General features: G+C 36.5%; 1 protein-coding gene across 2 annotated transcripts in view; it reads right to left on the bottom strand.

The window, feature by feature from the left end:
- POU6F2 (POU class 6 homeobox 2) overlaps window positions 1-15,911 on the bottom strand; it is a 500,263-nt gene that overhangs the window by 458,110 nt on the left and 26,242 nt on the right. For both annotated transcript variants that reach the window (XM_017867376.1, XM_017867377.1), the window contains exon 2: window positions 9,727-9,837. In XM_017867376.1, the coding sequence (XP_017722865.1) occupies window positions 9,727-9,744 (18 nt within the window). In that variant the 5' untranslated portion in view covers window positions 9,745-9,837. The remainder of the gene's footprint in view (window positions 1-9,726; window positions 9,838-15,911) is intronic.

Raw genomic sequence — 15,911 nt, 5'->3', positions numbered from 1 at the left:
ATACATATTTGTAAACTCCTGAAAACAATTATTTTAAAAAACTAATCTTAAAACTAGGCAAAATATTTGAATAATACTTTTTAAATGCAGATATACAAAGGATCAATGAATATATGAAAAAGTGCTCAACATCATTAGTCATCAAGGAAACGCAACATAAAGCCACAATGAAATACCACTACCCACCTATGAGAATGATTAAAGATAAAAAGACTGACCATACTAAGTGTTGGTGAAGATATGGAGCAGGTAGACTCTCACACACTGCTGTTGAGTGTGTAAAATGGTACAACTGCTTAGAAAACTGAGAGTTTCTTATAATGTCAGACATATACCTACTCTGCCACTTAGCAACTCTACTCTTGATATTTACTCCAAAGAAATGAAACCATAAGTCCATGCAAAAGAATGTTCATAGCAGCTTATTCATAATAGCTCAGAACTGGAAATAACTCAAATGTCCAAGAGATGAATGGATGTACATGGTGCTTGTCTCTCCAGCAAAAAAGATAAAAGATGGAAAAAGGGGGGAAAAGGTCCCAATACATGTGAAAACATAATGAATTTCATAGATGTTACACTGAGTGAAGAATGAAGACATAAAAGAATATATATTGTATGATTCTACTTACATGAAGCTTTAGAACAGGTAAATAGAAATTATGATGACAAAATTTAAAAAGTGGTTGCTTCCAAGGCACTAGGGAGCTTTCTGTGTCCTTGAGAGTGTCCCATGTTTTGGCTAGAGTAGCTGTTACACAGGTGCACACGTGTGTCAAAACTGATTGAAGTGCACAACTGTGTGTTTTACTGCAAAAAATGATGTGTGGGGGATAATCAGGTCGAGCAATCAGAATTGTTATTATTTAATATATATAATATAATATAAGACAGAGACACAAAGCCCAGGCTGGAGTGGCAGTGGCCGGGTCTCAGCTCACTGCAAGCTCCGCCTCCTGGGTTTTACGCCATTCTCAGCTGCTCGCCTCCCAAGCAGACTGGGACTACAGCGCCCCGCACGTCGCCTGCTCGTTTTTTGTATTTTTAGTAGAGACGGGTTTCACCATGTTAGCCAGGATGGTCTCGATCTCCTGACCTTCGTGATCCGCCGTCTCGGCCTTCCAAAGTGCTGGGATTACAGGCTTGAGCCACCGTGCCCGGCCCGAGCAATCAGAATTAAAAACACCTACAGAAAAAAGTAAATATAGGAAACTGAAGAAAATTAAATAAGCATATATATATATGTTTCATTTTAGTGAATTTTGAGAAGGCATTTTGTCCAAAAAAGAGCAGCCAGGTATGAAAAATGAGCAACTGACAAATGAGAAATAAGACAAACTAGTGAACTAGGCCAGAGAGAAGAATGCAGAAAATAATAAATAGTGAATATCATAAAAGAAAAGAGAAGAAGGAAGGAAAGCATTCATCAGAGATATAATAAAAGATATTTTCCCTGAGCTGAAGAAAGTCACAAGTCTCCATATCCTAAAGTCTCCCTAAGAGCCAGATAAGATTATTTCTTAAGGCCTATCCCTTGACATATCCTGACAAATTTCTGGATTCCAAGAATAAAGATAAAATTCTAAACATGTGTAGCAAAAAAGAAGAAAATATTACCCTCAAAGAAAATGCTAAAACTGTGGGCTAGCAGAATCAGATTTTAGGAACCAATACAAAAGACAAGAGTTTCTAAACAAACATTAAGGAATGAAGTACAATTTCTAGAAATCTTAAGCAAGGTGAACTAATTCCCTGGAATTTTATTCCCATGTAAATCATCATTTTTTATAGGTTTTAAAATGCAAGGATTGCATTAATATGATATCTATGTGCCTTTTGTAAAATTATTTTAAAAAGATGTAAATCAACATAACTATAATAGAATAGAGGGAATTTGTAATATACATGAAACATTTTTGGAGAAAAATAGTAAAATGAATATTAAGCCCAAGAAATTGTTAACAATATGGTTTTAAAACTTAGATCAATTACAAAGAAAGAATTCTTGAAAGAAAAAGTAAATAATTTTATTTTTTAATACATATGCAGCTAACATTTCACATACTTTCAATAAAATATGGCAAATGGGGTGGAGTAAATAAATACTAAATGCTTATCTTAGTCTGGGGTTATGGAGAAAGGCTATAAATAGAGTTTAGATCTTGCCGTCAGAAAAAAATATTGGTCAAGTATGTTTGCTACAAAAATTAATATTATCTGCTAGTAGGAAAGAAATAACATGTAAAACTTTCAAAGCAGTAAGAATAAAAACTGATTATTCCAAAGAAGATAGAAAAGAAAATAAACACATAACATAAATTGAAATAGATAAGATTTTAATCATTCCACAGTGTAAGCATATACCAAACATTACATTGTACCCCATAAATATATAATATTTATTCATCAATTAAAATATAAGTTTTAATGGTAAAAATAAGACCAAGAGCAAGCAAATCAATTAACATAATAAAAAGAAGGAATTACATTTCTCCATTAAAAGACAATAGATCCAAAATTGAGTTAAGAGAAGCAAAACAAAACCCAGCCAGAGACTGTTTAAAAGAACATTTTAAATAAAATGATAAGGAAAAAATGAAAATACTTGCAGATATGATAGGCAAATGGAAACAGAAGGAAAGCAGGTGGCAATATTACTATCAAAGTATAGCTCTAGCAAAATGCATTAAATGGGATATTTCATTTTTATAAAAGGTACATTCTGCCAAACAGATATGTCAAAAACTTTGTACATTAAAAAAAAAATCTAACCTAGAAATACATTAGGCAAAGAACTTTTAGAAATACGATGAGAAATTGGCAGAAACTGCAATCTTAAGAGCAATAACACCTCTTTCAGAGTGTGACAGATCAAGTAGATAAAAAATAGAGAGTAGCTGAATAACACAATTAAGGAGTTTGATTTATTGAGGAGAAAGAGTAAAAGAGGAAACATTGTATTTTACAGATGTAAAATACATATTCTTTTCAAATTTCCATGTAAAGTAATGAAAAGGACTCATGAATGAGACTGCAATGACCATCTCAAAACATCCACCAAAAAGAAATACCAGTTAGCCCACACTCTATCCTCAATGCTGTAATTCTGGAAATAAATACTTCTGCATGAACCTTGGAAAGGAAAGAAATCACATCAGTGGTGGACTGAGAAAGCAATATGAGTAATACAACTATTGGGTAACAATATCTTGAAGTAGATATTTGAGTATCTTGAATAAATGAAAATGACTTATCCCTTCCTGGACCATCCTAAATATCTCATCATGCAGCATTATAAAGAGATGACATTATTTCATCAGGGCCTGCCCAAGGCACTGGCTTCTAGAATGAAAGATAAGACCCCAGATTGGGAACTACCTTTTTTGGGGGGTCTGGGAGGGTGCACCCAACCTGCTCACTTGCTCCTGGTTCCACACTTCCTAGAATGAAGCCTGACATATGCAAGCTGCGAAGGAAATCCACGATGGCTGCATTATCTTACTTATTCATTCATGCATATAAATGGACAACCAACAGTTACCAGATTCTGAGAAAAATGTTAACAAAACCCCAAAAGAATCAAAAGGAACACATTGATTCCCTGATGCTGGAGAAAACAGAAATAATTCAGGGAAGAGAAGGGAATCATAAAATAATTTTAATTGGTGTTGTGAAGAACATTTGACAAAATGCTTTATCCACAAAACAAGAACAGGTTGCAGTGATAAAAGGAACAAAGATTTTTGAAAATTCAAAATGTAATTGTTGACATTTGAAAGACTGATGAAACACTACATGGAAAAGTCAAGGAAACTTTCCAGAATCGTAAAAAAAAAAGAAAGAAAATGTGAAAGATTTCAGCACAATCAATGCAGGAAGGCCAACATCTGTCTCCTAGTAGTTCTAGAAAGAGGTAGCTAAGAAAAGGAATGTGAGCAATTTATCAAAGGAGTAATGAATGAAATTACCCAAAGCTTAAACAAACCTACAAATAGAATACTGTAAGTCTTCATTTTGAAGGATTCCATATGGTATTGAGCAGAAAAACATGGAGGAAAAAAAATCTAAGAACATTCTTATAAAATTTCAGAACACAAGGATTCTAAAGAAGATCCTAAAAGCTTCCAAAGAGATTACAATGTTTATCTTCAAAGGAAGAAAGACCAAACTGGTTTCAGACATTTCATAAGCGATGTTGGATGCCAGAAAACATCAGAGCCTTCAAAAGTTCTGAGAGGATTATTTTGAATCTAAAATTCTAGCTATCAATCAAGAGTAAAGACAAAATAAAGTCATTTGCAGGCATGTGGGGACTTATAAAATTTACCATCTACAGATTTGTTCTTAAAGAATTACTTGAGGATGCCCCCAAACAAAAACAGGATGTAGGAATGAGGAAAATACAAGGTTTAAGAAACCATGGACCAAATAATGCTGCAAAATGAAAGGAAATTCCAAGAAGATGGCCATGCAATCGTCCTGGAAAACCAGGGCTGCAATACAAGAAGGAGGCAGGGGAATCAGAAGGAGTGTTTCCAAGAAGCAAATGAATTCTAGGTAGTAAGTTTCTAGGTAAAAGAACTGAACCTTCTTCATGAAAAGGGGAAACTATATTAAAATATGTAAAGGGAAAAATGCTCTGCTACATTCTCTCCCACTTCCAACTTTTACTCATTGTATTTCCACTTTTAGTGGCACTGCTTTCATGATACAAGGTTATACGTCTTAACCTATGAATTACTCTATTTTGTTTTATAGTGATTATTTCAAATATCGGATTTTAAAATTTTAGATTTAATTTATAGATACATAAGGAAAATTTAATTATACTGGCTCACAATCCCCTATGTGATTCCACTGGAGCAAGACATAAATGAGAACTCAGAATTTTATAAATTTTATAATGGTAATGAAGTATTTAGATTACATATTAACTAATACTCCCAGCACATTCTGGACTATTAAGCTGATTAATATCTCTGCATCAAAAAAAAAATGTAAATGGTTTACTTCATGTCAGTTCAGGTGAGGTTTTGTCACCAAATAAGTTCAGGTCACTGCTTCCGGCACAACTAATCCTCACACCTGACACAGAAACTAAAGGGTGGGCTTGTATGCTCTGCAAACCAATCAGAATCATTCCCTACTTCCTACTTCATGGAGAGAGCATTTCTGAGAATGTTTGGATACAAAGGAAAATAATGGTGAGAGATGGAGACATAGAGACATGGCCCTGATAGAAGTTTTGAACATCAAAAATCACTTCTACCTGCAGACAGTTCTACCCCTAGATTTCTGTGAGCCATTACCATTGATTGATATGGCTTTCTGTCATTTGCAACTAAAAGAGTTCAGGCAAATTCTGTATTTAACACAAATCCCAAGGACTTTTCAATAGGCTAGAAAGACAACAAAGATGCCTGCTATCACCGTAAGTGTGCTATATTTGACTTGAGAATGTTAGCCAATACAGCAAGGCCAGAAAAAGAAATGAGGTATAACTACTAGGAAAATAATACAAATTAACATTATTTGCAGATAATATGATGAAAATGCAGAAGAATCAATACATTAATAAAACGAATAGGATAATTCTGAAAAAAATCCACTCAAATCACACACACACACACGCATGCATGCACGATCTAGGAATGAGCTTAATAAAAATTTTGGAATGTTTTATATAAAGGAGTCATGCAAATATTTGGGTTAGAAAACAAAATTCAAAGCCTCTGAGATGAGAGCATGCTTGGAATGTTTGAGGAACTGCAGGAACGCCCGGTATGGCTACCCCAGGGTGGATAAGGGGGCGTGTAGTAGATGAGGTAGGAGAGGCAGGGAGGTGGGGAAGATCATGGAGGGTCTTAGAAGCAGCTCTAAGGACAGTGACTCCTACTCTGGGTGATATGGGGACCTCCTGATGCTTTCCAGCCAGGGCTACGGTAATCTGCTTTAGGTTATCATAAGATGGTTGCTGGGTTGACAACAGGTAATAGGCGAACAAAGGAGAACACTTAAAAGAATATTGTGATAATACACATAACAATAACAGCAACTAAAGATGGTGATTTAGCAGTGGAATTAGATTTAGCAGTACAAAGTAAACAGATCCCAGATAGATTACAGAAATCACTAACAAATCTCCATAACATGTTCACACGCAGCCCAGTGTGCACATTTTGCTCATTGTTATGTAAAACTATATTTACTAATAGCTAAAGAAAAGTCAAGAAGAATAAGTAAATGATATCAAATCATTGATTTAATATGTATTTATTGGGTACAGCATCCATGTGTTAGGCACTAAGCGAGGCCATGGGATAGGGAAGAGGACACAGTTCTTGCCCAAAGGAACTCATGGTTACATAAGGGAGAAAAAACAACATAGTAAAATTAAAGTTGTAAAACCTTATACACACAGGATCATCTCAGGGCAACATCTCCAGCCTTCCCCACCCAAAGGCATTATGACATTCACTGGTTCCCTAGAGCTTCCTTGATCAAACCAAATTTTCAGCAAGGTCTCCACAGTCTGGCTTACTGCCACCTTTACACTCTTTTTGATCTCTGTGCTCTGCCACAGTGGCTGTCGGCCTTCTTCAAGTCCCTTAAACTGGACATGCCACATTCCTTTCAGCTGCAGGGACTATGCATGCACTGTTCCATCTGCAGAAAGCACGCTTAGCGCTGTCTTGACCTACACAACCCCAGCTCCTCCTTCAATCTTACCTCCCTGATATACTCACTGATGATTTCCCTGATTAGGTCAAAGTCTCTTGTGATGAGCTTTCATACCATTCACCTCCCCATGGTAACACTTAACACCGTTTTACATTTATGTAAATATAAATATTTGACTTTGGTTAGCTAAAGTCTTTTCTACTGAACTGTAAGGTGGGGGGGGGGGCTATATTGTTTTAACCTTTTAAAATGCTCCTGTGCTTACATGATTTTACAACTTTTAGTTTACCATCTTGTTTTTTCTCTGTCATGGGACTATGAGCTTTTTGGAGCAGAAACTGTGTCTTCCTTTCTGTCCCATGTCCTAGCTTAGTGATCAAACACATAGATCCTGCACTTAATAAGCCATATTAAACCAATGAATTGGAATTACTATATCATATCCCACATTACTAGAACCCTGCTTGGCTCACAGTGGAGAGTCAATAAATATTTGTTATTATATAGTATATATTGTATTATATATAGGTCATCAGTATATATTGCATTATATATAGGTAATCATATATAACTATATATAATATAGATGTATTATATATCCATATATAATATAGATATAGTATATAGATACATAATATGTAATATAGATATAGTATATAGATATCTGTGTATAATAGAGAATACACATCTATATCAAATATAGATATTATATGTCTATATATAATATGTATCTATATGTAATATAGATATATAATATGTATATAAAATCGAACCTACAGGTACCATTAATAGTCATCATATTTTAAAAAAAGGAAATAAATTCTAAGAATAACAAATTATTAGGCATTAATATATTTTAAAAATTCTGCTCCTGAACAGAGTTACTGAGGTATTTTTTTTAAATTCATAAGCAAGATGCTAAATATTCTCAGTGGTCATCTGAATGGAGACCACAAGGGGGAAGACGATCATCTATGGTGTACCATCCTTCTGCCCAAAGGCTCTTGACTCCAACTAATTGAAAAGAGTCAATAGCAGTAGCAAGAAGGAAGCCACCGTTTCATGGGGAAACAGTTCCACTTTTGACAAAAGGAAACTAAGCAGTAGGAGGCTCCATCATTTATTAAACCAGGATGTATTTGTATAGCCAACTGTGAAAAAGAGCTCTCCAACGTTTGCGAGAGAATGATCCACAGGACCTTTGAAGTTAGGAGGAAATCTTGTGGGGAGAAAGGAGGGAAAAAAAAAATCTTGCAGTTTTCTTTCCGGGTCTAAGCAATAGCAACATGTGGAGGTGACAAAAGAAAAAAGATAAATTGACGAAGAATGAAAAAAAATTCAGAGTTTTCCGAATCCGTAAGATTCCACACATATTTCACAAGGATTTATCAGGTGAATTAAGACTTGCCTTGCACATAGATGTTCATAAAACTTGTCTTTGTATTACCCAAGGCATAGGAGAAAGATTGAACATTAAAAGTTGCTAAACAACATCTAACATGTTATCATTTCTGTAAAATTAATTTTATCCACTTCTTTTTCAGTATGTTCACCTTCATTTTTATAGTTATAGCTTCCACTCTCCTGAAAACATGCTTTTCCAGTTAGCTGGAAGAGACCTTCATTCACTTGCCATTTCCACACCCTGTCTGAAACAATCTCCTGTGGGAAATGTTCATTTAAAGCCGCTTTCATACACTGCCAGCATTGGGTTATGCCTCTCTGAAAGTTCTGCTGCTAAACACTGGCTTTTAAGCAACTACTTAAAGACACTCCCAAGAGATGTACAGTTAACTGTCTCATAATGAGTCGCTTCTCCTAGCCAGAAAAGATATTTCCGCCACATCCATATTTGATTTTCTGGAAAATCTATAGTAGGCTAAGCTTCACACATGAGCCAGTATAAGCTTATTATAAGCCTATGGTTTTTCTTTTTGCAACTCATGAGGACTTTCTCATTGCTCTGAGGGCAAAAAATCTGGAAACAAAGTAACCTGACAAGCTGAGTACATACATTAAGTGCATAAATTCTTTACAAATTGGGCTCTTGATAGTACATTTAAAGTACAAATAGTGTTTCTACAGCACACCCAAGGAGTTCATTTTTTAAATGAATGAAATGACATTGGAAAGATGACATATTACAACTATTTCCTCCACTCGTTGACTTACAGCAGCTCCACTCCCTTGGTGTTTATAGACAAATGCTGCTAATAGAAAGGAAGGGATCATGTTTAACATAAATGTTGCCTTCTTTACACTATGGAACACTGCAAAATATCATTATCATAGCAGAATCAATTGATTATATTATCCCCAGCATTCTAAAATTCTTAAACTCTACAGACCAAGACATTCTGAATGGTTGCCCCATTTTTTAAAAGTACGTATCTAATTTTAAAAGAAGCAATTAGAAAATTGGAGATCAATTCTGTTCCTAGACCCATCAGCAATGACCTAGGTCTCCTTTCAAGTTTTCTGTGCCTTTAAGACAGAATACATTCCATTGAAATTTTCTTCCCACTTTCTTCATAAGGAAACTGTGAGTGTTACTGACCCAACATTCCCCCAAAATACTTTAAGCCTCCTAATTACAGACATCTCGAAATAGAAGTGTAAAGTAATACTCAAAATCTAGAGTATCTTTTCCCATAAAAGCCACATCTGCCTTATTTTTTAAAATGAAATACAAAATAGCAAATAAAATTCCATAAAAGATTATTTATGTGCAGCTTGTATTTAGAATATAAACTCTAATGGTCAAGTATGTAAACAGTAAGGAGAGAGATATATATTCAATGTAGGTGTTCAGTAAAACAAACTATAATACCACCCATGGATACAGCTTGTGAATTAAGGAATAATTCTAGCATAAAATAATCTAACCTTTTGGAGAAGCAGCATATCAGAACAAAAGGGAATCTCACTCATTTGACAAAAGGAAACATGACAATGATTTCCCTCCAATTTTATACAATAAACTCACAGATTGTAGTTTTGTGGAAATTTCCTATTGGTAGGCATTCTGAAAAATCAACAAAATACCTGAAGAAGAGCACTCATTTGCCACTTCCTCTTGGATCATTATAAGAACATTCTCTCAGCATCTTGACAGTAAACAGCAAACAGGGTAACACAACCCAAGAGAGTTCATGCCTAGAAGAAAACCCCAACATTTTATTTAAATGATGACATTGCAAAGAAAACTCAGCTGAAACGACACATGTACTTTTTACAAGACTTGGCAGACAGAACACTGAACAACTAGGCTCTGACTTTGACTTAGCCACAGATCTCCCATGGAGCTACATGGGAAAATAAGAAGCCCTAATGTCAGCCCTCTAACTTTATCTCTAAATAAAGAAGTAATTTTGAAGGTGTGGATTGTAGGTACATTGTTCTATACTTTTAAAACAAATCCTAGACTCTATTTTTTTTTTTTTTTTTTTTTTTTAGACTGAGTCTTGCTCTGTCTCCCAGGCTGGAGTGCAGTGGCACGATTTTGGCTCACTGCAACCTCTGCCTCCCAGGTTCAAGCAATTCTCCTGCCTCACCCTCCCGAGTAGCTGGGATTACAGGTGCATGCCACCATACCTGGCTAATTTTTGTATTTTTAGTAGAGATGGGGTGTCACCATGTTGGCCAGGCTGGTCTTGAACTCCTGACCTCAGGTGACTCACCTGCCTCGGCCTCCCAAAGTGCTGGGATTACAGGTGTGAGCCACTGCTCCCGACCCAACTCTATTATTAATAACTAGAATGGGGACTTAAAAATGTGATCAGGTGTAAGATGCTTGTCCATGTCCCTGACTCCAACACTTTTAGGCTGGGCCCGTTACCCCTTCTCGTGTCCCCCCAATACCACAATACACCACATATATGCTGGCACAGTGTTCTTTTTCTTTAGGGAGATTACTTTTCAGGTGGAAAACTTGTTATCTTAGATTCTACAATTAAATATTATCCCAGATTTCTGTCAGAGATTAAGCACATATGAATTTGTGTGAGGATAGCTCCCTTTCATAATGTCCATTTTACTGCTGCATGCCACAACGTGATGGAAAGGTCCAATTGTTTCTGGATATAGACATAAACTTGCAGAGATCTGTTAGATCCTTTGGAAGATAAAGCAACTCTTAGCATTATCATGAATGATTTGTCTAGGAAAGTCAGTGTCAAAACAAAGGAAATCTCAAAACTCAAACCCAAACCAGAGGGTAGTTCATTCTCTTGCATTTATACCCTATCAACATTGGATCATATTCACTTCAGGAGTAGAAAACCAAAATTAAAACAGAAACAAAAATCTTTTTGATGGCAGGTCAAGATAGCATGTGGCTATCAACCCAACCTACATACATGAGCACGCGGGCATGCACACATGTGCGCGCAAACACACAACACACAACACACACACACACACACACACACAGAGGTTTCTCCCTTTCCCCAAAAAGCATTTATAGTAAATATGCATCCAGACAAAAGCCTCCGTTTTCCTACTGCTTTTGTGTGCTGTGGCAGGAAGCAGTTGTCAGCTGCGTTCGTGAAAAATAACAACTGCAGACACTGAGACACATGCCACAATGTTCTCGTGGAAATCAAACTCTGAGAAATTTTTTAAATGTTTTCAACACATCAGCATGAAGCATCGACCTAGTTGGAATCACTTAGATCTAAAGCAAATGCACTGATTGTTTTCACAGCAGGCTTTTCTTCTCGGAGCTGAAACAGGCGCACTGGCGAGGGTTGCGCGGAAAGGTTTGCAGCCCCCTGCCTTGGTCTGCTATAGCCAGTGACACGATCAATACCAGGGTGAGCAGCAGAGGAAGCTCAGGGAAGATTATGAAGATGAGGTGAGTGACAGAATTACCTTATAGGGTTTGTTCTTTCTCTCACCTTGAATCTCATCTGCCACAGACAGAGATGGAAAACCATCAGGGCACAGACCAAAAACAAGAGGTGGAAAGGGTTGAAGGGCATTAGACACCATATGTGCTTGAGAGCCTGGCTATTTGTGTCTTTTTACGTGTTAGAATCCTCAAGAAAGGGCAAGTCCTGTAGCAAATCAGGGCGGCATCACTGATTAACGAGAAGACAAATGCCAGCATCTCTTTCAGGGCCTGGAGCACAGCAGGTGCACCAATAATTGGCAGCCCTGATTTTCAGTATATTTTTTATTACTGTTAATACAACTACTCCTCCTATTTTAGTTTTTAGCCCCAGTATAGTATCATTCATGTAAATAATATACATACATAAAGTACCGTCTTTCCAGGTTAAACTGTGGGATGAAGTGTGGACAAGACCAAATGTGCCTTAGGTGCCCATCATTTATTTATTGAGGGCCTCCTCTGCACAGGCACTGCTAGTCCACAGTTTTCTTCCCCTAACTCAGAGGTCCAAAGATGCCTAAACACTTGAGTCAGCTCATTCACTGGGCTTGTCCTGGAGCTTAACAGAGGCACCAATTTAGTGGAACCAATTCTCATTCAAAATGTCCAGAATGCAAGGAAACAGGAAAATCTCTATTGTCTATCAGTCTGATTGAACAGTCCTGATCAACTGAGTAGAGTTGACTATGTTGATAATCAAATGTGCCTAATACTCATACTGACAATAATATGTCCATTTTTTTTTAGCTGCTTTTATAGCTGCTTTTATAATCCATCTCCCTAAAGCTTGAGATTTTTAAAAATATTTCTGTGAAGTTTAAACTGTATATAAGAATTGTCCAAGAAATTCAAGGCTCATATTTGTTACTTGTTTCCTTAAGGCACTGGATGAACACAGTGAAAAGGAATATGTTCTAGGCCTTCCCAATTATTACCAAAACATCAAAATGAATTGTTATCAGAGATTTTATTCTGATTCTTTGAAAAAAAATATAAACGTTTATATGTATATCTCATTTTAAATGGAATGTCTATTTGTTGAAAAGTTAAAAAAAACATGATTCCCCAAACCTAAAAATTATCATTGCCATAAGTTTGGTTATTTATTTATGGTCTTTTTTTCTACACTTCTAAAATTTACATAATTAGAACAATACTACATAAACTAATTTTTTTTTTCACTTAACATTACACATTATATCATAAGCATATACCCAGGTCAATTTCTTTGAAAACAATCTTAATGTCACATGATTTATGGATTTAATATGCTTAATCACTCCCTTCTTTTTTTTTGTTTTTTGTTTTTGAGACGGAGTCTCGCTCTGTCGCCCAGGCTGGAGTGCAGTGGCGCAATCTCAGCTCACTGCAAGCTCCGCCTCCCAGGTTCACACCATTCTCCTGCCTCAGTCTCCCGAGTAGCTGGGACTACAGGTGCCCACCACCACGCCTGGCTAATTTTTTTTTTTTTTTTAATCTTCAGTAGAGACAGGGTTTCACCGTGTTAGCCAGGATGGTCTCGATCTCCTGACCTCATGATCTGCCTGCCTCGGCCTCCCAAAGTGCTGGGATTACAGGCGTGAGCCACCATGCCTGGCTCAATCACTCCCTTCTTTTAAGACATCAGATGCTTCGTTTTTGTGTGTGAGTGCTAATATAATTTCTTTATCCAGGTCTCTGTTTCCTAAAAGTAGAATTACTAGGCCAAAGGTGAAAACAACTTATTATTTTTGTGGTTTATTTCAAAATAGTCTTTTGCCTTTGAATTTTAGAATTTAAATTTAGAAGTTAGAAAAGGAAAAAAAAAGAAAATGTTTTCAAAATATACTACAAGTAAGAGATTAACATTTTAGTATATCCTTGATAGCTTTTTGTACACATCCATAAATATTTAGATATGCATCTCATCTTTCTGTATTATTTATAAAACAGAAGCACGTAGTACAAATGTACTACAATCTGCTCTGTCTGGTTAACTAAATAACTGAGATTCTTTCTGTATCATTAAAGTCTTCCTGATTCAGAAACGAAGATAACTAAGTTGTGCTGGCTTTCCACAAGTGTTGTCCCACAGATTATAAATGAGGCTTAGTATAGCTAATAGCAACTCAGCAAATTTTAAAATGCTCTTTTCATAGTCTAACATTAATGCTAAATCATAAAGGAAACCTTTGTATTTCTATGCTAAGGACATTTTGGCAGGAGAGGGAGGAAAAGGAAGAGAGGAAAGGGCAAGGCCAGGAAGAAGATATGCATCAGAAAATATTCAAAAATTCTCCCAAAGGGAAAAACCACTTGTAGTCACTTGAAGAAATTGATCAAATCAGTAAATTACCAAAGCAGTAAGTCAGTAACCAGTTTATTGTCCTAAAATGTTATTTTCTCCTTAATACTTTGTAAATCACTGGCCGCGTGTGGTGGCTCACGCCCATAATGCCAGCACTTTGGGAGGCTGAGGTGGGTGGGTCACATGAGGCCACGAATTTGAGACCAGCCTGGCCAACATGGTGAAACCCATCTCTACTAAAAATATAAAAATTAGCTGGGCATGGTGGCAGGCGCCTGTAGTCCCAGCCCCTTGGGAGGCTGAGGCACGAGAATTGCTTGAACCCGGGAGGCAAAGATTGCAGTGAACTGAGATTGTGCCACTGCACTCCAGCTTGGGCAGCAGAGCGAGACACTGTCTCGAAAACAACAACAACAATAACAATAACAACAAAACTTGTAAATCACTAATCTCAAGGCAAAATCAACCTTATATAACAAATTGGTTTCAAAATCTCTGGATTTTGCCTAAGGAAGAACGGGGTAATAGCAATCACTTTGTTTTTCCTAGAATTCATTACCTATCAAAGAAAATGCATAAATTCTAGAAGTACTGCTTGCTCCTTTGCCACAAAGTGTACATTAAAGAGTAAATTGTTTAAAGCCAAAGGTAAGATTAAACAACTTATTTAATATCATCCTGTCTGTTATTATTTCTAGGTCTTCTTTGATAATATGTCAAGGAGTTACATTTGACATAGCCCTGTTATTTTTACCACAGGTTAGTTTTAAACACCATTGTGGCTTATAATCACCATTACCATCACCGTCACCAACAAATCACATCACTATGACTATCACCACCACATCATCACCATTACCAACATCGCCATCGCCATTCACATCATCATCCCCATTGCCATCAGCATCATCATCACATCACCATGACTATCATCACATCACCACCATCACCATTGCATCACCATCATTATCACCATCACACAACCACCATCACCAACATCACCATCACCATCACCGTTGTATCATCATCACATCACCATCGACATCATATCACCACCACCACCACCACCACCATTATCACCATTTCTCCCATGGCATCAGCAGCTCTGGTCAACAGGTTGACCATGCAACCTTTAGGAGATAGCTCATACATGGTCTTCCCACATATCCTCATCTAAAGTAGATTTCCCATCCTCAATCATAATTCACCAGCTTAGTAATAATATTCATTTCCTTTCTGGTGCATATCACAAACTGAGAGTCTCCTTTGTTTTTTTTTTTTTTACTTGTTTCTCCTCTGTTTGCTTGTCTACAATGCAATCTAGGTGAGAACAGGGACCACAGTTATCTTAGTAATCTTCTATCCCCAGGATAGATGCCTGGCTCATAACAAATACTCGATAAAAATCACATGAATTAAATAATACAGCACCTATTATCAACTCTTTGTTTCTAAACTCTAACCCAATACAAAAAAAAAAAAAAAAAAATCAAAATGGCCTGTGTCAAAGAATGCTCTTTCTAGTATATTTTGTCTCATTATGGAAATTTGATACTGCTATACCCATAAGTCATTTTAAACTATTTACAAACGATGTAGGCACAATCAAGAACATCAAGGTAGAAAAGTGACCTGATAGGTCACACAGGTTAAGAGGTAAGGAACTATTCACTCACAGACATCTCTCTCACCTTCCCAATATGAATTTCCATGGTCAAATTAATCTTTAAGGATAATATACTGTAATGCCACGAAACTCATTTTAAATGATAAATATTGCATGATTACTCACATATTAATACCTAGGTATGAAATCAGTTACAGATTATTTGAACAAACAACACTGGGCAGGTCATTTTTAGCTTGCCAAGGACCAAGGTGTTGGGAGGTCTAAGGAAAATGAAAGGCCACTTTATTGATAAGGAAGGACCAACCGTGCACAGGAGACCGTGTGCATGGGGCAGAAAAGACGCAAAAAGGACAGGAGTGGGAAGACAAGTCTCTGTTGACCCTGATCCTTTCTAGATACTCTATAAACAAAATGTCAGA

This window comes from Rhinopithecus bieti, unplaced genomic scaffold, assembly GCF_001698545.2.
Source record: "Rhinopithecus bieti isolate Rb0 unplaced genomic scaffold, ASM169854v2 scaffold_2439, whole genome shotgun sequence".
Classification (NCBI taxonomy): domain Eukaryota; kingdom Metazoa; phylum Chordata; class Mammalia; order Primates; family Cercopithecidae; genus Rhinopithecus; species Rhinopithecus bieti.
Note: the sequence above shows the minus strand (reverse complement) of the source record. Positions and strands in the feature narration are given on the sequence as shown.